Source organism: Dermacentor albipictus, chromosome 1 (genome assembly GCF_038994185.2).
Source record: "Dermacentor albipictus isolate Rhodes 1998 colony chromosome 1, USDA_Dalb.pri_finalv2, whole genome shotgun sequence".
NCBI lineage: Eukaryota > Metazoa > Arthropoda > Arachnida > Ixodida > Ixodidae > Dermacentor > Dermacentor albipictus.
In genome coordinates this window covers 10,777,201-10,799,845 of record NC_091821.1, presented here as the reverse complement: position 1 = coordinate 10,799,845, position 22,645 = coordinate 10,777,201, and the positions used below count along the sequence as shown (strand labels likewise).

The window sequence follows — 22,645 nt, the reverse complement described above, 5'->3', positions numbered from 1 at the left end:
CGAGCTCACTAGATCGGCGAAAGATCGCCGAGATCACTTGATCGCTTTGCAAAAAACATACTCACCAAAGAGCATTTCCAACACGAGGAGATCCCAAGACTTCGCTTTCGTTCGCGTCGAAAGCACTGCTTGCACCAGCATCGTTTGCTTCTTCGAGAGCCCGGCTCTTCACAATCGGCTCGTACATGCAGGGAGTAACGCCGAACTCCTCAGAAAAACGCAGTCTCTCTAAATTTTCCATTACCGTCTCAGAAAAAACAGCACCAAACTACCTGGCACCGCGCTTCATGTGTAGCGGCAGCGGTCGGTTACTAGAGTTGACGTCACGAGGCGCACCGACCAATCACAGGCGGAAACGAGACGCGTGAACTGGGCGTGTCCGCTGCTGCACTTTTCGTCGAAATAAAATATATTTGCGCTTTATTCGCTCAATTTCGATACAATATTCGAATTCGGAGGGTTGAAAACCATTATGTACAGATGTTCACTCATTCTTTCTGGAAAACCTTTCAGCTTCCGTTTAAGGAGCTCGTGTCTCAGAAAAGCCGGTGTCGTCGGCGTCGGCGCCTTGGCCGTGAGCCATAAATCCGGGAAGGCACTTCATAAATAAAAACAACTTGCAAAATGGGCTGGGTGGGAACCGAACTAGGGTCTCCGGAGTGTGAGATGGAGACGCTGCCACTCAGCCACGAGTTCGATAGTTCAAAGAGGGACAAAAGCACCCCTAGTGAATGCGGTGTTGCCTTAGAAACGTGCCGTAGAAAGTTATACTGCGGTGTATACCGGTAATTATGAGCATGTAAATTACAGAAGTCGCAGTTACACGAGTAGCGAAGTACGTTGCCGCTACATTTCTTCTGCGCTCTGCGAACACGCAGAGCCCTCTTGCGGCAAACACAGAAGACCCCCTCCTCTCAATGCACGGCGCTATCCCGACACGTGGCGCGCCACTCGCCCCATGATCGCGTCTGCCTTCATGGCGCGTCGCGGCCCGGCTGTCTGTGCCCATCGCGACGTTTGACTCGCGTAGATCGTTTGAGTGGGCGGTGCGAACGGGGTGCGATAACGCTATCGCGTTACACTCATGAAGGCGAAGCTTAAGCGTCCACCAATTTTCGCCATGCTTGGTGTGGGGGAGAAAGCTGGTTAAACTACGCGAAGAATAGGAATTTAATGGTCGGGACTGTCCATTGAGCGGCCTTGGCTGTTCGAGAAACCTGACACGGGCTTTACCGATCGTGATGCTTCGACATTCAGCCAAAGTGCCATCACGACCCAGGATTATACTTGTGCCCAACACCATGCTGAAGATGACGCTCTGCTGTAAGCAGTTGTCGACGTCACAGGTGGCTCTCTCATTCCCACACTCTGTGCAGTATGAGGACAAACGCGTCGTCTGCTACAGCGTTCGCCATTACGAGCGGTGTTAATACGCGTGTCCACCATCACTGAAACTTTGACGGCCATGGCATGCAACTCGCATTGTCGAAACGCTGGCTCAAGAGAAATTCCATGTACGTCACTGTTGTATCTTTTCACATGATTTGAATAAAGAAGCTGCCACGTGCAACGCAAGCCCGATGCAGCTAGGAAAGCGATGAGCACAGAGGACGGGCGGGGACACCCATGTGAGCTCACTGCGCTCGTATGGGGAAAAAGTTCTGGCGTCGGCGGAGAAACTTGACGCGGGCTTGTCTACATAGTAGAAGGTTTCGACTCATGCAAGTCACTGCCAGAACATCTGCAGCGGCCGTGCTTGTACATTCTGAGCAATGGCCTCAGCGAAACGGACGAGGTTAACCATCGACAGTTTCTTCAAGAGGGACAGTGGCGCCTTTACCGATCGTGATGCTTTGACATTGAGCCAATGCTCACTGACGACTCGGGAAGAAACTTGCGCCCAACACCCACTTGGAGATGACGCTGCTGTAGGAGCAGTCGACGGCGTCTCAGACTGCACGTTGCCAACGGGCCGAACCGTCGAGCCATCGAAAACGACGAGACAAGGTGTCCATTGCTATCGAACCCATGGATGCCTGATAGTAACTATTTCTTTACAACTGTGAACAGTCGAAAGGTCAAATTTCAGTCTAGGTGGAAGGAGAAGTATTCCTGGTTGCTTTGTTCAAAATACCCAGAACAATCCTTCTATAAGGTCTGCGTTCTATTCGGGTATGAAAGCTCGGGCAAGTGGAGCCATCAAAAGCTTGGTGCGAGCCCTGCTTCCGACTGTCTGCCTTACAAGTTCCCGAGTGTGATTAAATAACAATATGCGTCCCGTGACGACTACAATACCATGATCGCAAGTTACTTCCAAACATCTCTTCAAACAATTCGGGTAGCAGGTCACCAAAAGTGAGTGAAACCTGCACCATATGATACTATCGAAGTTCTAGCGCAAAGCTTCGTTTCTTTATTTCAAAATCTAGAGTAATATAGCCTGCCCACAACGCCGAAAGTGCGATTCAGGGATAGGAAAGTTGCAAAATAGTGCCCGCCCTCTAGCGTACGTAGCCGTGACCGTACGTGCCACTCACTAGAAGGTCTGGCTGAAAAACAACGGTGATCTCCGCCGCTACCTGGGCTGCGACAAGTCTGGCCTGCAAACGAAAAGACACACAATAGTACGCTGCCTTCTTTTTGTTTGGCTCCGTTTTTGCTCTGTCCAATTTACCAAGTCATGTACCAGCTAGGTCACCGACATATATAAATGCATCAATTCGTAAACGAAATTTTAGTTTTTTTAATATAATTTTGAAAAGTAGCATATGGTTAATAGCATAATTTGATGCGAAGTCGCTGCAAAACGTGCGATCTCGTTATTAAAGCATTCGTGACCAGGGAGTGCTAGGAGTTTTCGTAATGTACAACCTCCATATATACAGGGTGTCCCAGCTAACCTTAACCAGAGTTTTAAAATATGCCGATGCACTCTGAGACGACGCGACGAAAAGCATGTTCCTGACTATTGTATGGATCAAGTCATTTTTTTTATTCTGCCTAATTGCATAATTAGTCAATTTTAATTACCAAACTTCGGAAGAAACGTAGTTAGGCAAAAAATTCCAATTAGAAATTTGTAGAACGCTTAGTAAAACGTCGATTGAATAGTTTATAACTTTGTATCTATTATACATTAGTGTTTTTCCGCTGACTGCAGATGCCCGCGAAATAGAACAAAAATACCACGTGACATGTCCGCTTTCGCGCCGTGATTGCAGCGCTGCCGAAAGCTCCGGGTACAAACGAACATAGCATTTAGCCGGGTTTGCTGCCGCTGCGCCTGCTTATCGCTATCATGAACCGCCGTGAGGGAAGCACATCTGTGGCGTAAATCGCACAGCCAACACCTGTCTCTGCCCTGTCGCCTTTTAAGCGACAGCACACCCTGCTTGATGCTATGTTCGTTTGTACGAGAAACGTTTGTGAGCGCTGCAAACACGGCGCTTAAGCGAGCATGTCACGTAGTATTTCTTGCATTTCGCGGGCATATGCAATAACTGGAAATGCACTAATACCTATAGTAAGTTAGAAACGGTTTAATCGGAAGTTATGCAAAGCGCTCTACAACTTTCTAATTGGAACTTTTTGTCTAACATCGGTCCCTCCGAAGTTGGTTAATCAATCCTGACTAATTATGCAATTAAGCAGAATACAACAAATGACTTACAACATACAACAGTCAGCAACATACATCTGGTCGCGTCGTCTTAGAGTGCATCGGTATATTTTTTTTTAAAATCTGGCTGAAGTTAGCTGGTACACCAAGTGCGTGTGTTCCAGCCCCCCTGAAATTTTTTCGTGCTGTAATGTACCGCCGACCAAAACAACCCCCGGCGCCGGAAGTCATTCGGGATTTTGTCTAGAATATCTTCAGGCTCAAAACGATATTTCAGCGCGAACATTGCGAACTCGGGCGGGATATTGCGCCAACGCCCACGCACCGGGAGTCACATAACGCAAGGAGTCCCATCCAACCACGAAGTTCCAGGGGCGTTTTGATGGCCAGCGGGCTCATCGCGGCATCTCGCGGAGGCCGCGGAATCTACGGAGCGCATGGATTTCAATTATGAAACATTATGTGTACTGGGGTGTATGCTCCACCATAGGAAAAGCTGACGCCACTGTCGGCGTGACGTGGCATGAGGGATCACGTGGACATGGCGGCCGCGTCGGCTGCTTCGGAAGCGCCGAAGCGAACTGAAAACAAAATTTTATAAAGTCCTACCTGCGCTGCGGTTATGATTAAGAGGTGAGGTTTTCCCGCCTTGGGTATCTGCTCGACCGCATTTGAAAGCACTATAATAAGTAGGACGTCTTTGAAGGCGTCCAACGTGGTAGGCTACTGCTCGGTGCCGCAGTGCCGGGCGTGCTCAACGAAGCCTGGTGTCAGCCTTATTCACGCGTAGCCGCAGGACAAGAAGCTGCGCTGAGTTTGGCTCGCGAAACTTAGAACCGGCAAACAGCCATCGACTACAACTCGGGTATGCAGCAAGCGCAGACGCGAGGAAGATTTCTGCTATGGCGTCGGGACTGCGATGTTCGATGAGTAGCAGAAAACGCGCACTGAATCCGCTGCCCAGCTAATGTCATGACGCTTTATTTGGTCTATGAACTTGTTGATGCTAGATTCTGGCAAGTGAACTGGAATGGAAAGAGCGCTGTAAGAAGCATATTAAAGAAAGGCATATGGCACATGGTCATGCTTGTGTTATGAATTAATCTACTGGATAACAAAAAAGAAGCAGCAGGAAATCGCACGCTGAGAAGACCGACAAACATAGAGATAGACGCAGCTTGAGAAATAATATTGAAACGTCGAAGAATTTAGAAGATCGAATCATCGCGACTGCACATCACAGTCGCCGTAGGCATCAGTCTCCGCAATCAAATTATTTTTGAACAGCTCTGATAGCGTCCACGCAACAATGGTTGCTTGTGTACTGTCGAATGCCCATATTCTGCGACCTAAAGATCACGGCCCGGTGCGACAACGTGCTCGCAGCGAAAGCGAAACATTGTGCTCGGACATGCATGCAGACGCCCAGTCGGTCGCTGCGAACACATGCGATCGCTTCATTGAGGATGCATTCTGTGATGCTCTATTTGGTTAACAGACAGCCCACTATAAGAACATATTTCACATAGCTTGCTCTAAACGTTTGCCTACCTTTCACGCTAGATAGCCGGTTCGGGAGACTCCACCGCGGCGACCGCGCGCAGTAGCGTTCACTGTACGCATTTTATAGAGATAGCGTCTGTAAACGATTCTGTGCTTTCAGTTTCCCAGGATTAGTAGTTTGACAGTAAAAGGTTCCCACGTTTTGAGGGTGCTTACAGAAATCTCCAGGGGGCTGCAACGTGGTGTTTTTATTGAGCGCGGTAAGCCAAACCTATCAGCAGCGCGCCGTGCGATCCTCATACTACGCAATGGAGGCGCTTCCGACAGATGGCGATGCCGTAAGGCCTCGCCCCCAATAAGGTTCTTAAATTTTTGATGCGAAAGGTGCATTGACATTTCCAAAGTCGTGTTTTAGATTTTCAATTCCAGAACTTTGTGGGTTTGATTGTGTAAACAGTGAACGCCAAAGGTGCATTGACTTTTCTGAAGTCGTTCATCGGACCATACAACGAGGCAAGCCAAATCAGCACACTATCAGACAAGTTGAGAAAGCGCGCAGCGAGGTCCGATGAAACGAAGCGTTGTACGTGATGGTTCATTTGTGCCGTCATGTCACAGAAAAGAATATCAACATTTTTTTCACCTGCGTCAAAGCATCCGTGTCAAGACACTAAAGCCAGCAAAGTTAACTACGTTCTTATGTTTTCTTTTTTTACTTTGACTTTTATTCGCGAGGACACATTAAGCCTCTTCAATTTTCTTCTTTTCGCTACCCGCGGACTGCCAGAGCGCATGCGTTTTTCTCGTGTTGCCCCTACCACCGCGCGGCGCACTTCTGTGCGTGTTCGTTTTTCCCTGGCCAAATGGATTTTCGCCTAGTCGCGGGATCGAATTCTGGCCAAGGCGACCTCATTTCGATGGGGGCGAAATACGAAAACACCCGTGTACTAAGATTTAGGTGCACGTTAAGGAAACCCATGTGGTCGAAATTTCCGGAGTACTCCACTATGGCGTGCCTCATAATCAGAAAGTGGTTTTGCCACGTAAAACCCCCCAGAAAATTCGCCTTATAGACGTTTTATACGCTTTCCGGCTAGCAGTCGAGAAAATGACAGTTGTCGCTCGACACCATCACTGTGCGGACTTGACGGATTGCAACGCGTTCACTTGAGCGGAACCTCTCCGGAAAGACTTTTCTCGCCAGTGTATAGGATACCGAGCACTATGCGTATGGTTCTCTGTGCACCAAGCGTCTCACGATTCCTTCAATATTCCTTCGGTAGCCACATTATGTGCCCAAAGTAGGCGTTCGATTGTGTCCAACATGCTTTCCTTTGCATTTTTTTTTCATTTCGGTTCCCCCGCCCCACAAAGAAAACAAAAAGCCATTGTTGCAGCGCAGCCAACTGTCGCATGGTGAAAGTTCATTTTGTTACTTCTTTTGCGCAAAGTGATTAACCGCGGGACGCTTCAGTTGCTGCATACTCTTAATATATTATTGCGATAGCAATTATATGGTCACTCCTGACGCATTCCTCCCGTCGCCCTCACGTTCCGTATAAATTCCAAGGGCGATAACATCGTAACCGCGCACCGCATTCTGTATGTGCGAGTGAAAGCGCAGAGGGGGGGGGGGGGTGGCATGGGTGAGCGGACAATGGTGGCTCAGTCTTCTGTGCGCAAGGGAGAAAAGTGGAAAAGAAGCACGCCGACTTCCGTCGCACGCGATACATCGAGGGGGTGGAGAGAGGGAGGCGGCCTTTAAAATTCTGTGATCTGTGAATCTGTAATTGCGCAACATGGTTATTTGCCTTGTTTGACGCATTATATACAGTGACTTTTTTTTAGATACGTAGATTTATTGGAGACTTATAAATATCTTGTTGCGAGGTTTTGTGTTTACGTGCAGTGAACTTTTTTTCCAGTGACACATTTTTGCCATTTATCAAGCAGTATCTTCGCATTTCTAATGTACGAAGGCGAGTCAATTGAAAGTGAGCCAACCCATCCCGCGCAATAATGGTTCGGTTCATTATCTGCGAGCACGCGCGTAGCACGCAGGCATCTCTGATTTACAAAAGTGACACGCAGGTGTGAAGATAAATGTTCTTTAATGCTATCGTACACTGGGTTGAACATGGTTGCGTGACATAATGGACGCTCCAGAAGTTGAACAGCGTCGTGTCGTGAGGTTTTTGACCCCTAAAGGTGTTTCCCAAAAATAAATTAGTCGCCGTATGGCTGCCGTGTACGTTGACCATCGCATTTTATTGACCAATGTGAAGCGTTGGAGCAAACAGTTAAAAGAAGGACGTAAAAGTTGCAAAGTTGCAAAGAGCTCAAGGAGGCTCAACTGGGTGCGCAGCTGCACAGGCTCCAGCAGTCAGCCACCGGCAGGACGCCCCTTAAAAGATTAGGCTATAAAAACATAGAAGCAACGAAGGATAGGATGGCTAACATAACAGACTATTTTCGCCAGACACTGAAAGCTAGCCCCCTACCGAGGAATATGGACCCGAATCTGCATGCGACCAGAAGACAGGTGCGAGCAGAATACGTAGAAAAACACCTGGCCACTAAAAACAATGTGGTATACACGGATGCAGCCCTGTACCCGTGGGACCACAACACCAAAGAACATAGAGTGGCGGCAGTGACCGTGGACTACATGGGAGAGCTGATAAGCAGCGCAACCCTAAAGAGCTGCACGGTAACAGAGGGGGAATGAGCAGCTGTGGCTCTAGCAGCGGTGGAGGGTTACCATAGAAACAGATCCTTGATAATAATCAGACTCCAAAGAAGCGTGCAGAAATTACATTGCAGGTAGAATCAATCCTCCTCGAGGCAGGGCTTCCGAACGAAAAGATACTGCGTACGAGTTTCTGGGTGCCGGGTGTTACGACTTTGCACCGCTGCACCACTATTACGACTTTGTGGTCCCGTAGCGCTCGTCACCCGTTTCGCGACAGAGCGTTGGTAGCGAAGACTCCGAGCCAGGCGTCGATGAGAATAACAAAAGGGACTTTATACACTATATACAGGTCATTATACAGGACATGAACGGGTCGGCACTGGGGCCGAGATCTTACAGCAAACGCGACTGTTCCCGCACGGCGACGTCCGGCGAAAACGCGTGACACATCTCACCCCAGTCGAGAGCGGCACTCTGCTCCCGGTGGGTCGGCGGATCCGGTTTTCGAGGCGGCCGCCTCGCCGCTTTATAATCCCCGAGGAACCATTGTCACTAAAACGGCCCAATACAAAGTCAGCACTCGACGGTCGTCCGAGAGGTCCAACCAGCGACCGCGCTGGCCACCCGGTTCAAAGTTCGCGCGCGCGGTGACCTCCAAGCAAAAGGAGGTGTGGCGCCGGGTTGTCTGGCACTCGGTTGCATGTTCGGACATGTTGCCCGCCGATGCTTCTCTGCAGGACACCGCTGCCTGACGGCTCAGCATCTTGACTTGTCAAGGGAGAATTTGGGTGCTCGCAGGATAAATTCTGCATCTTGCAGATTCGGAATCCGGGCCGGTGGTAATGGCACAACACGGGCCACACCGGAATAGAGGGTAACGAGAGGGCCAACAGTCTAGCTCGCGAGCTCACATACCGAGTGGGACAGTCAATGGACCCGGATACCACTATGACGGTGGAACCAACGTACGCGGAAATACTAAACCATCACCGAGGCAACAGGATAATATATGCACCACCCCACCCATCTTTAACACAACACGAAGCAGTCGGCCGGCGAAGGCTGCAGACAGGAATATTCTCCAATCTACACATCCTACATAAAATGTTTCTCAGTCAATACAGGGACACATGCCCATGGTGTGGGGCCATCTCAACACTCTATCGCATCACATGGGAGTGCAGAAATAACCTCTCTTTCCACAAAGAAAAAAAACCCAGTGTGGAACAGTGGGGAGGGCCTGCTCACCACCGGCGTGCTCACAGTCCAAAAAGGATTGGTGCAACACGCTCTCAAAGTGGCCAGGCTCAGCGGTGCTCTGGAATAGGGGCGCCGACCACTAAAGATGACGGAGATCAGTAATACATGAAGACCTCTGTTAGCCACTGAAAGCTGTAAATAGTACATTAAAGTTTTTCCTTCCTTCCTCAACTCCTCCATTTCATGGCTTTTACGTTTTTCATATCAGCGCCATGCACTGCTTTGCTGGTTTCAAACTGCTTTAGTTCTAAAGTTCGTGTGGTATTTTTTTTTACTTGGTAGACAAAAAACACATGGAAGCATTGATATCGGTTATTTCGCGTACAACTTTTGGGACATACGAGTATATTCTTTCATGAAAAAATATCTATTTTACTTTTGTTCACCATGCGTAGCATTATATAATTCGTTTGCAGTATCTTTGGCAATGGTAATGCAGTTATTATTGATGTATTTGATCCCTCCACCAATTCATGACGAGGAGGCTGAGCTGCAACGTGAGCTCCACCCCCCCCCCCTAACAAAATTTCTGGCTACGCCACTGCTGTGTAGGTAACGTTGAGCGAAGTGGAAATAGAGAAACCAGGTGAAGAGTCGCGGAGGAGGAAGGTATGCGGTTGTAGTGCACCGATGGCCGATAGCGTCGTGAGCTATAGCACCCATGCGTATACCTGATAGGAGCGCGGCAGAGAGGAAATGCGACGCGAAAAACTTGTTTGGACCTTTCCGTCGCGTCGCTTGTGCACAATGCTTTCCAGAGCTCCCTTGGTCTCGCCACATTAGCCTCTTGACAGCTGTAATTATCCGCATCAACACTTCTGTTCCCGCCGCAGTAGCTTTGCAACTATGGCATTGCTCGAGTTAATGGATTTCAACCGAACTGCCGCCGCCGCATTTCGACGGGACCGAAATAAAAAACGCTCGTGCGCTTAAATTTAGGGACACGTTAAACAGACCAATTGCAAAATTAATCCAGAGTACGCCATTACGGCGTGCCTCGTAATCCGGTTGTGGTTTAGGCATATAAAGCCCCATAATTCAATTAAATTGTAATAATTCTGCTACGATGCGATGTGCCATGTGAGGTAATGACAATGCTCAACCCTCTCAGAGGTTATAAAATATGGCGCACAGCAACGCCTCAAGCAAATGCCTCTCCCTGTGTGTTGTAAGTACTACGCAGACAAACAGCAGTGGTGCACGCAAGGCAACGTTTAACATCAACTCACCACTCTCGTGTTGGACAAAACGTTGAAGAAATTAAACATTTGCCGTCAAAAAGACTAATTATCGTCAATTAAAGAAAACAGCACAGAAAGCTTCGCTTACATACATTCCCCCAGTGCGTGGCATCCGCATATTTTTTTTTTTTTCATTGACACTTGTCTTTCTGCTTCGACCATTTATTTTGATTGCACTTTGACGTTTTGCAAACAGCACTAGCATGAGTGCTGCGGCACTAGGGCATCAAACAAAAGGGCCAAAAGCACGTCATGTCGCACACCGTCGTGGGGGACTCCGGATAAATTGACAGCACGCGGGTATTTTTGCATTTCGCCCCTATCGCAATGCGAAAGCGGCGGTCGTGATATGGCCACATGCCTCCGAGTTTAGCAGTGCAATGAGTTCTTGCTTCGTCGTCAGCTCTTATAGCGCAGCACGTGCCTCCAGGCCCTTGAGTTCAAGGACCATGGCGTGGCAGTAGTGCTACTTGCCAACTATCACCATGTAACATTTCTAATCATTCATTACTTCGTAAGTTATCTTTTATGTTCAAGGCAAACCTCAGTACATTCATTGTCGTACTTGTAATGATTATCGTCAATTAAAGAAAACAGCACGGAAAGCTTCGCTTACATACATTCCCCCAGTGCGTGGCATCCGCATATTTTTTTTTTCATTGACACTATATATATATATATATATATATATATATATATATATATATATATATATATAGAGAGAGAGAGAGATAGATAGATGTATATAGAGATAGATATAGATAGATAGATGTATATAGAGATAGATATAGATAGATAGATGTATATAGAGATAGATATAGATAGAGATATAGATAGATATATATATATATATATATATATATATGTGTGTGTGTGTGTGTGTGTGTGTGCGTGTGTGTGTGTGTGTGTGTGTGTGTGTGTGTGTGTGTGTGTGTGTGTGTGTGTGTGTGCGTTTATACAATGACTGATTTTAGGCGAATTTACAGCCATGTTGCGTATTCAATGTCATGTCCATTGTCAAGCTTAAGGCCCAAACAATGAAACGTTCCTTTCCTTCGAGCGCTTCCTAACCTTACGTGAGGCCTCCTTAGAGCGAAGGACCGATGGAGGAAGCAAGCGTACTCTGAAAGCTCCCTCCACCCGTCCTCACGTGAGGAGCGGTTGCCGCATGCCTAGGTTCGAGATTATCTCTTAAAAGCTTTACGCGAACACCATTATTCAATAAAAATATTGTATTGTCGCACAATCTTTAAATTGAAGAGCTAATATAGAGAAGCGTGGACGCTTTCTTCTAGTTTTGTTTGCTAAACTTTAAAAAAAGTAGCGCATTACAGTGCAAAACTTGATGTGCTCCATCAACGCTGGCACGCCGGCGTCGTGCAATGCCTAGCAACGCTTTCATGCCGCACGCGTGACTGAAACGAACATGCCTGGCAAGACGTACCGTGTTCGCGCTTCTCCGTAGGTGGGTGACAGCGCGCATGCGCAAGCAAAGGTCACGTGGTTAAGCAGTGAGGTGAAGCACTCGTTCAGGGCCAGGAGCGGCGTAATAACGCATGAAGGTAGCTTTGGGGCTACCTCATGCTGAGGAAGCACCAAGGAAGCCTTCACCGAGGGCCCCTCAGTAAGGACGCTTTCAGTGACATAAGGTAGCCTCGTCGCAATGAAGGCTTCCTTACTGAGGAAAGGAAGATTTCATTGTTTGGCTCTAAAACCCTGTCTTGGCGCGCTTTGGCCATAACTGGCCATGTCAGCAAAAAAATTAACACATTATCAAACTAGTGTCTAAGTCGTCTCCTTCAATATACTCCTTCAAGGTCGTATTTCACTCCTACAGCAAAGCTCTTTCCTTTCCTACCCGTGTTGTGGCTCGGTTGGTTTCTCGCCGATGTTACGCATTCGGCGACAAAACGACCGCCGGTAGTCGAGAAACGAACCACCATGGAACTGCAAGCCTGGAAGACAGTCATCTTTACTTTTGTGAAACGCTCTTTTTTTCTGCATTTCCTGACCAATCGCATAGAGCACGCATAAAAAGAAAAGCACGTATCACCGAGTGTGGCAAACTTATCTGAATATGGAAGCGTGAACGAAAAGGAAGTTCTCCAGACGTAATATCGAGTAGAGAGTGCCTATCCCGGAGATTGTGCAATTAAACCTGGGCCGATCCGGGACACCGTGTGATCCGCCGCAGCGTGGTGGGAGGTATCTGCATTTTGCCGACCTGCCGTGAAAGCGTGTACGTGTTCGCCACGCTGTAAGAGGCGTTCGAGAACACGCCCGTTACCGCTAAGCCAAGTGACATTCAAGTTTTGCGACAGGACACGAACATGAAAAGTTCTTTGTACGTACTATAAAATTGCGCCCATCATGTGTGGTGTTGCATAGCATTTAATTGAAACGTTGCAACCAACGTTTCAAGCTTCGCTTAACGTTAGTTCCAATGAGTCTTGGATTTGCCCTAACTTTAGAAAAAAAATGTAGAGTGAATAAATCTTCTACAGACATTCTACATCGCTTTAAATACCACACAATCGAACTGACAACCGGGCTAGTTGGTAAAGAGTCGTTATAAGTGCGGTTACGCGAGACAAGGCGACGACAAGAAAAACACTAATGAACGAAAAGAGGCGTAGTCACGGGAATATTTGCATTCGAGTGACGCACGTGACGTACACGAGACAGCTAACGTGTGTTATGCATGCACAGAGGGTAGCGAGGCTCGATTGCAGTAACCACATTATCTGTTCTGCAATTGCAAACTTCTGCAATTGTTTTTCCGCTCTTCATACGCGCATGCACATTATTCTGGCAAGTAAAACCCCAGAAATTATTTTACACAAACCGAGTACGACTTAGCCCTAAAACGTATATTCAAAAATCGTTTTAAACATAGCTAATTTGCTAGCTAATCAAAATTTAATAGTCTAAGTAACAAAAGACGACTACGAACAATATACCGTTGGTCTCATTCGTCTGTACCACTCTATACATTTTCGAAGTTTGCTTCAAGTTGTGTGAAACACTCGGCAGAAAGCCTCATATTTACAACGACGTCGATGGTTCGGCTGCGTGTTTACAACTGCTAGTAGGTACAGCGGGGCGTGGCACTTGCTGAGACGCCGGACGTGTGCGCGCATGTGCGAGTAAGAGCGGGTGCCAGGGAGGAAATGTGGGGACTTTTGCTCCTTGACTACATGACTCTGCCTAGGCACTAAGGATTAGCGCGTGTTGTGTGCGTAGCGCTTAACGGTAGTGCTTAACTTAGCGTCGCAAATTGGCAGCTGGACGTAACTATATTTATGCAATCGTGTTTTTTTACTTATTAAAACAACGTGTCATTATTTCGCAGTACTGGCGGCGCCTCCGGGACACCAAAGCGGCAACGGGGACACCAAATCTAGAACCTAGACTGGTCCGGGTTCTGGCATGCTTCGGCCTCCACGGCCCCAACCCGCGGGCCGCCCTGCTTCCAGCTTTGATCCCCACGCTACCCCTTGGGTGCCCTGTAGTTCCTGAGCCGCCTGCTTTATTGTAACCTCAGGTGCTCTCCTGAGGCCTCCATTTGCCGGTTACATCTGCCCTCATGGAGCAGTGCTTGTAAAAAATACAATCTATCGGAGCGACAAAAAATGCGACCCGCGACTTCTACAACACCAGTCAGAACCTCGCCCCTTCAGACGCAGCGATCGCCAAATGGGGCGTCCGTGCCCACTTCCTCACCGCGCGGGCAGCCAGCGGCGGAGCGTATACAAACTCGACCGCACTCCGCAATGCCGGCATGTCTAGAGGACAAACGCATACAATACGCGCTAAGAAACCTCCTCTCTAGTGCCTAGGCAGTCATATTAAAGGAGCAAAGGCCTCCAGATTTTCTCTTTCGCACTGTTGCAAATGGGTCGCAAGCCCCAAGGGTAGCGTTAGCCTGGCGGCCTGGGCCACAGCTGGAAGCATCCGAAGGTCCTGGCAAAGGATGAGTCGACTGCTAACAAAACAACTTGTTTATTCTAGCATCGCAAAAGAGCGGCCGGTCAGGTCGACCGAAGTAGAGAAACGGGAGACCACGTTACTCGACTGAGTAAATCGAAGCTTTTCTTGGCGTCCGGGGGCAGCTGCTTTTATACTCTCGGAGTCGAGGGCAAGAAGGAACGGCTCGGAAGAGGCGCACGTGACGGCGGCGCACGGACTCGTTGTGACAAAAAGTGACGTATCCGCCGGGCCGGCGCCGGTCAGAGCTCCTCGCTTCACAGTTGGGGAGCTCCTCTCCCCGGCTGCCGCGCTTTGACAAGCGTGGGCATCAACATGCGCGCGCGCGCGCGCACACACGCACACGCACGCACGCACACACGCACGCACACACGCACGCGCACACGCACGCACACACGCACGCGCACACGCACGCGCACACGCACGCGCACACGCACGCGCACACGCACGCGCACACACACGCACGCACACACGCACACGCACACGCACACGCACACGCGCACGCACACGCGCACGCACACGCGCACGCACGCACGCGCACGCACACACGCGCACGCACACACGCGCACGCACACACGCGCACGCGCACGCGCACGCGCACACGCACGCGCACGCACACGCGCACACGCGCACACGCGCACACACGCACACACGCACACACAGACAGACAGACAGACAGACACACACACACACAGAGACAGACAGACAGACAGACAGACACACACACAGAGACAGACAGACAGACAGACAGACAGACAGACAGACAGACAGACAGACAGACAGACAGACAGACAGAGACAGACAGACAGACAGAGACAGACACACAGAGACAGACACAGAGAGACAGACACAGAGAGACAGACACAGAGAGACAGACACAGAGAGACAGACAGACAGACAGACAGACAGACAGACAGACAGACACACAGAGACAGACAGACAGAGACAGACAGACAGAGACAGACACACAGAGACAGACACACAGAGACAGACAGACAGAGACAGACACACAGAGACAGACAGAGAGACAGACAGACAGACACACAGAGACAGACACAGAGAGACAGACACAGAGAGACAGACAGACAGACAGACAGACAGACAGACACACACACAGAGACAGACACAGAGAGACAGAGACAGACACACACACAGAGACAGACACAGAGAGACAGAGACAGACACACACACACAGACAGACACACACACACACACACACACACACCAGGGGCGTAGCCAGGGGGGGGCTTATGGGGCTTCAGCCGCCCCCGAAATTTTTTCGTGCTGTCCATGCACCGCCGACCAAAGTGACCTCCGGCGCCGGAAATCACTCTGGATTTTGTCTAGAATGTCTTTTTGACGCTCAAAAAGACATTTAACCGCGAAGATTGCAAACTCGGGCTGGATTTCGTGGCAACGCCCATACACCGGGAGTCACATAACGCCAAGCAGTCCCATCCGAGCACAAAGTTTCAAGGGCGCTTTGATGGTGAGCGGGCTCGCCGCGGCATCTCACTGAGGCCACGGAATCTATGGAGCGCATGGATATCAATTGCGAAACTTTATGGGTATAAATCTCATAAGCTCTAGATGTGAAAGGTGCATTGACATTTCCAAAGTTGTGCTTTCGATTTTCAATTGCGGAACTTTGTGGGTTTAATGTTGTTATAAACATTTGACGCCAAATGTCTATTGACTTTTCTAAAGCCTTACATCGGAACATACAACGAGACAAGCCAAATCAACACACTAGCAGACGAGTTGACAAACAGGCAGCGAGGTCCAATGAGACGAAGCATTGGGGTGGTTCATTTGTGCCGTCATGTCACATAAAAAATATAAACATTTTTTTAACCTACGCCAGAACATCCATGTCAAGACACTCAAGCCAGCCAAAGTAAATACGTTCTTATTTATTTTTTCTACTTTGACTTTTATTCGCGAGGACACATTGAGCCTCTTCGATTTTTTTTTTTTTTGTTCTCGCTACCCTAACCGCGGGCTGCCAGAGCCAACCAGAGCGCATACGTTTTTCTCGTATGGCCCCGACCACCATGCGGTACACTTCGGTGCGCGTTCGGTTTGCTCTGGCCGAGTGGATTTTCATCGGACAGAGTTTTGGACGTTTTCTGGCTAGCAGACGAGAAAAAAAAAACGATGGTCGCTCGCCGCCATCACTGTGGGGACTCAAAGGATTGCACCGCATTCCTTGAGCGGAACCTTTCCGGAAAGTCTTCTTTCGCCGCTGTAGGATGCTGAGCAGTATGCTTATGGTTCTCAGTGGACCAAGCGTCTCATGTTTTCTTCGGTATTCCTTCCGTAGCCCCATTAGGTGCCCGAAGTAGGCATTAGATTCTGGCCAAGATACTTTCCTATGCGTTTCCTTTTCCTTTCGGTGCCTCCGCCTCACAGAAAAAAAAATACATTGTTGTGGCGCAGCGAATTGTCGCATGGTGAAAGTTCGATTTTGATACTTCTTTTGCGGAAAGTAATGGGCGACGGGACGCTTCAGTTGCCGGATACGTTTATTATATTATTGCGAAAGCAATTATATGGACACTCCAGGCGCATTCCTGCCATCTCCCTCATGTTTCGTATAAAGTCCAAGGGTGATAACATCGTGACCACGCGCTGCATGCTGTATGTGCGAGTGAAAGCATAGGAGGGGAGGTGGAATGGGTGAGCCGACGATGGTGGCTCAGTCTTGTGTGCGCAAAGGAGAAAAGCGGGGAGCAAGCGCGCCGCCTTCCGTCGCGCGCAATACATCGGGGGGAGTGGATGGAATGGGGGCGGAATCTAGGATTCTGTGAATCTATGATTGTGCAACATGTTTATTTGCCTTGTTTGACGCATTATATACAGTTACTTCTTTATTACAGTATTATATACGCATTATACAGTTATTACAGTTATAGAGTTATTAGACGCTATAAATACAGTTAACTTATACAGTTACATACATAGACTCATTGGAGACGTATACGTATACTTAAATATCTTGTTGCGAGGTTTTGTGTATACATGCAGTGAACTTTGTTTTCAGTGACACTTTTTTCTCCTTTATCAAGCAGTATTTTCGCATTTGCATATCCCATTGTATGTTTGCATTTCTAATGTACGAGGGCGAGTCAAATGAAAGTGAGCCTACCCTAACCGCGCAATAATGGTTCGGTTCATTATCTGCGAGGCATGCGCGTAGGAGAACGGCATGTCTCATTTACAAAAGTGACACGCAGGTGTGAAGATAAATGTTCCTTAATGCTCTCATACACTGGGTTGAATATGGTTGCGTCACATAATGGACACTTCAAAAGTTGAACAACTCGGTGTCGCGAAGTTTTTGACAGCTGAAGGTGTTTCCAAAACAGAAATTAATCACCATATGACTGCCGTGTACGTTAAACACTGCATTTCATTGACCACTGTGAATCGTTGGAGCAAACGGTTCAAAGGACGTTGCAAAGACATTCCAAGACCGGGCCAAAACCATCGTGCAATCACCCCCCACACAATTTCAAAGGTTCATGAGCTGCTGAAACAAGAACGGAGGATAAGCATCGATGAACTGGCAGACCGTCTGAACATCAGTCACGGTTCGGTTCACGCCATAATTCATGAGCTTCTCGGCTATCGGCTCTTTGGTGCGCAATGGATCCCCAAGATTTTTATCCATCGCGAGAAGACGAAGAAGTTTCGCGCTGCCTTGACTCATCTGATCGGGTATCACAATGAGCATCGCGACTTCTTGTTTGCAACTGTGATCGGGGACGAACCTTGGTGCCACTACTACGAGCCTGAAACACGACGGCAACGCTTACAGCGGAAACATTCGAATTTACCACGCCCAAAGAACGTAAAGGCCATCATTTCCGCTGGAAAGGTGTTGTTGACTTTTTTTTTCGATCGACAGGGTCCATTACTGATAGAATTTGCTAAATCTTGAGAGGCTATAAATTGTTTCCGATATTGTGAAACGCCAGAACGGCAGCGTGTCGCAATCAAGAACGAACAACGTGGAAAATTGACGAATGGGGTCATCTTGCTCCACGACAATGCCTGTCCCCACGTCGCTTATGTGGTTAATACAAAACTGGCAAAGTTCAAGTGGGAAACGCTGCAACATCCGCCATACAGCTCAGACCTGTCACCTTGCGACTTCTGCATTTTGGGGCAACCGAAAAAACAGCTCAAGGGAACCAGATACAATCTTTTTGAAGCAGCAACCCAAGGAGTTTTATAAAACGGGAATCACGCAACTCGTTAGTCAATAGGACAAATGTCTAAATTCTCATGAAGACTACTTTTAAATAAAGTACCCCGTTGTTGGCTCATTCATTTGACTTGCCCTCATATATCTTGCAGAACTCCTGCTTTTTATACGTGCTCTCTGTCGCGACTATAACTTCGCTGCAATTACTCACGATACACGACAAGGGACAGCTACTCCTGCGTAATACAATGGAACAAACGACAGCGTCATTGAGATTTTTCACTGGCCATTGCATATATACAAGAATGTAAGCACGGTTCTTGAATGACAAAGTTTCATTAAGATATTTGTCCTCAACTTGTTCAGTTCATTGCCTTTTAATTTTTCATATCAGCGGCATGCACTGCTTTCCTGGTTTCGAACTAATATAGTTCTAAAGTTCGTGTGATATTTTCTTTACTTAATAAATAGACAAAAAACATGGAAGCATTGACGTCAGTTATGTTGGGCACAATTTTTGGCACATACGAGTATAATATTTTATTAAAAAAATACATATTTTACTTGTATTTACAGAGCGTAGCTTTCAAGAATTCGTTTGCAGCATCTTTGGCAATGACAATGCAGTTATTATTCATGTATTTGATCCCTCGATAAATTGTTTAAGAGGTAGCTTTAGCTCGGGCCCAATCCGACGCGGCCTATTCAAATACTTGTAAAACGCAGAAACGCTTTTCTGAGATAATCCTGCTAATCGCTTTCATTGAAATTGGTTGCATTTGAGAGAGAAAGTTAAATCCTAGTGCCTGTGGAAACAGAACTTCGATTTAGGGCCTGAATTTTGTTTAAAATATTTTGGAAAATTCGAAAGTTTGAAAAAATAGAAGCACGGCGTTTACAAACTAATAGCTATGCATGAAGAACAGATATTGTGGTTCTGTAAACGGCATTCATTATAACAGTCAAAGCGGACAAGTTTGCTGTGTCAATTTGTATCTTACGTTAATTGGTTACGTTGTGTACAAGGGTTCTGCAAAAGCCGTATTTCCACAATACTAAATTTTTTTGAGATTCATGTGTAACATATTTATTTTGTCCGCTGTAGATGTACTATTAGATGCAATTCACAGAATTGTGATATCATTTTTCATTGTTGAGTCACGGAGTATTAAACTTGATAGTTTCGTTTGCCGAAAATTTTCAATTTTGGCCAATTTTTAATAAATAATTGACCTCCTAAATTGAAAAATTCGAAGCCAGTAGTCACTAGAATTAAACTTTTTCTTGTAAATGCCACAAACCTCAAATTTGCTGAAGTGGTTGCAGGGAAAAACGTGCAGCTACATATATATATATATATATATATATATATATATATATATATATATATATATATATATATATATATATATATATATATATATATATATATATATATATATATGTGTGTGTGTATTGGGCCAGTGGCGTAGCCCCCCCCGAACAAAATTTCTGGCTACGCCACTGACACACACACGAAGACACGTGGAATTGAAACATGCCTGGACGCGCTTAGCAGGAGGCGTTGGGACAGCGCTGAACTGGCCAAAATGTCCACCGCTGTGAACGAAGCCCCGGCGTCCGTCGCATCCGCGCCGGCTATACCGCACGTCGGAGGCGAAACGTAACAGCACCCGCTCTTACTCGCGCCTGCGAAGAAACGTAGAGCGCCGCGAGAGACTCCACGCCCCGCTGTACCTACTAGCAATTGTAAAAATGCGACCCGGCTTGCTGGGTTTTGGGTCTGGTCACTTCTCTGCACCCGGCATGAGTTTTGTTGAGTAAATATGCACTGAAGAGCGCTACATTCGAGAGAGCGCTACATTCGAAACACCATATTCTGTAATGGGTCAGTTCTAAAACAGAAAATTCAGTGAATTGGAAGGGACTCACGATTTTAAAAGCACGCGTGGTGGGTTGTGGGTTGTGCAAACGATTACATGATGATGATGATGATGATTGAACTTTATCGAGAGCATACTAAGTTGTTTGCTCCCCGTCCTTACGAATGACAACCTCAGTCCAGGAAGCTAGCCCCGCCGTGGTTGCTTAGTGGCTATGGTGTTGGGCTGCTAAGCACGAGGTCGTGGGATCGCATCCCCGCCACGGCGGCCGCATTTCGATGAAGGTTAAATGCGAACACACCCGTGTACTTAGATTGAGGTGCAGGTTAAAAAAAACCCAGGTGGTCAAATTGCCGGAGATTGATTGATTGATTGAAAACTTTTTTATTGCACCGAGCTGGGGTACCCGCCTCTTAACCTACACGTAGGTAGGAGGGGAGGACGACGCATTCCCCGTGCATTGAGGACGGTGAGTCTTCACGGCCTCAACGGCCAGGCGGATTGCTCGACGCTGGTCATCTTCAGCCTCGCTCTGGAGCAAGGCCTCCCAGGCTTCTTTACTGTCAATGTTTTCCTTGGTCCCTGGGGAGCCAGCACACTCCTATATTATAGGTCTAGCGGACTTTTTTGCTTACGAATTTTGCAGAGGGCGTCGTTATAGTCCCTCATCTGTGATAAGTAGATCCAATGTGGTGATGTATAATTGTTTCCCTGGAGGCGTCGCCAAATGCGAGCGTCCTCCAGAGATAGACCGATGCGGAGGCGGAAACATTCTTCTTTCGGCTTAATGCTTGGCTAGTGTTTTCAACAGCCAGTATAAGAGCACGCTCAGACGTTATTCTACAAATCCTAATCATCTCACGCGTGCAATGTTTCTTCCAGAATATTCCTCTCGGTTGCGCGATTGCCACAGCGTTGTCGCAGCGAACGGCATGTCGTGAACCGCAAGAGTACGTCAGTCTGGTAAGGGGGCTCGGCGTTTTCTTTTTCGTTTATCGCTCATATCATTTTTCATTCTTTACATAACTGAGTATGAAGTACTACAGCTGATAAGCAACCTGGGCCAGGATAATGTAACGATACTGTTCCTTCTCCCGTTTCGTCAGGGGTCCGAGCGGCGTTCTGCCTACGCGTGACCTCCGAGATCGCGACGGCGCTCCTGCCGTTGCAATCTCAGAGCCCACGGCCTGCGTTGACATCGGGATCAGCCAATCGTGAAAGACGGATGAGGAGTAGAATCGAGCGAGAGCGCAAACTTTAATTTCAAATCAACAAGATTTGAGTCCGGCGTCTTTTTAGTGGGTCTGGGCACCCGCCGCGGACGCGGTTCCGAGACCTTGTCTCGAAGCGGCTTCCTCGGCTCGCTGGACGGCCCAGAGTTGTGCTGTCAGGTCAGAGCTGAGCAGTGCGGTCATCCAGCGTGAGCGGAGGCTGGCGAATCGAGCGAGAGGAATCCTTACATTATGCCGGCCCTGACGTCGGTATGATATACACAGTGAGTTTTGCGACAGCCGCGCCACCTGCGTGCGGCGCTACTGATCCTAGACGCCGCGGACGCTCAATGCAGGATGACAGAGTTTCGTTCACGCGCTTTCGCTGCGCGACGTATAATGCAGCGCGCGTCTAATCTATTACCTGTGTAGGCGACGGTCGGCGTGTGTTTCGTGTCCAATTAACGTGTACTAGCGGTATAGAACAAATAGATATTCAGCGGAACTTCACACATAACCCATAACCTTAAGCAGCCAATTGTTTGATGCACTAGAGTGTGATTCAATTTCATTAACAAAACTACTTCACATGATAGTGGTCACAAAGTACATGAACTGATAAATCATTAATATAATCATTTTTTTCGTGTAACGGTTTTTTTCTAATCAAAGTGAGCACGACGATGCACTCCTCCTTGCAGACATTCATTTTCTGATCCTGGACCTTTGCCCTTTCCGTTTCCCTACCCTACCAGACCTGAACTTGGACCTTTAAGGCAATAATGTTAAGAAAGGAATAAATACTATAGGGTATTAGTGCGTGTTCCATTCATCGTCAACGATGTAGTGCTTTTGAACAACGGATGTCTCAGGCTGAAGCTAACGTTTAAACAAGGGCACTAATCATCGTCGGGGCTGACGTAGTCCCCTTGTTCAGTCACCGTTCATCACTTCGTCTTCTTCTTAACCTCTCTTGTTCGAGCGTCATCGGCGTTTCTTCTCTTTCTTTCCTTCTTTCTTTCTTTCTTTCTTTCTTTCT

General features: G+C 47.7%; 1 protein-coding gene across 3 annotated transcripts in view; it reads left to right on the top strand.

Moving 5' to 3' along the window:
• LOC139054646 (uncharacterized) overlaps positions 1-22,645 on the top strand; it is a 46,581-nt gene that overhangs the window by 1,828 nt on the left and 22,108 nt on the right. For 2 of the 3 annotated variants that reach the window (XM_070532002.1, XM_070532001.1), the window contains exon 2: positions 21,278-21,358. The exons of the other annotated variant lie outside the window; for it this stretch is intronic. In XM_070532002.1, the coding sequence (XP_070388103.1) occupies positions 21,278-21,358 (81 nt within the window). The remainder of the gene's footprint in view (positions 1-21,277; positions 21,359-22,645) is intronic. 3 annotated transcript variants of the gene reach the window in all.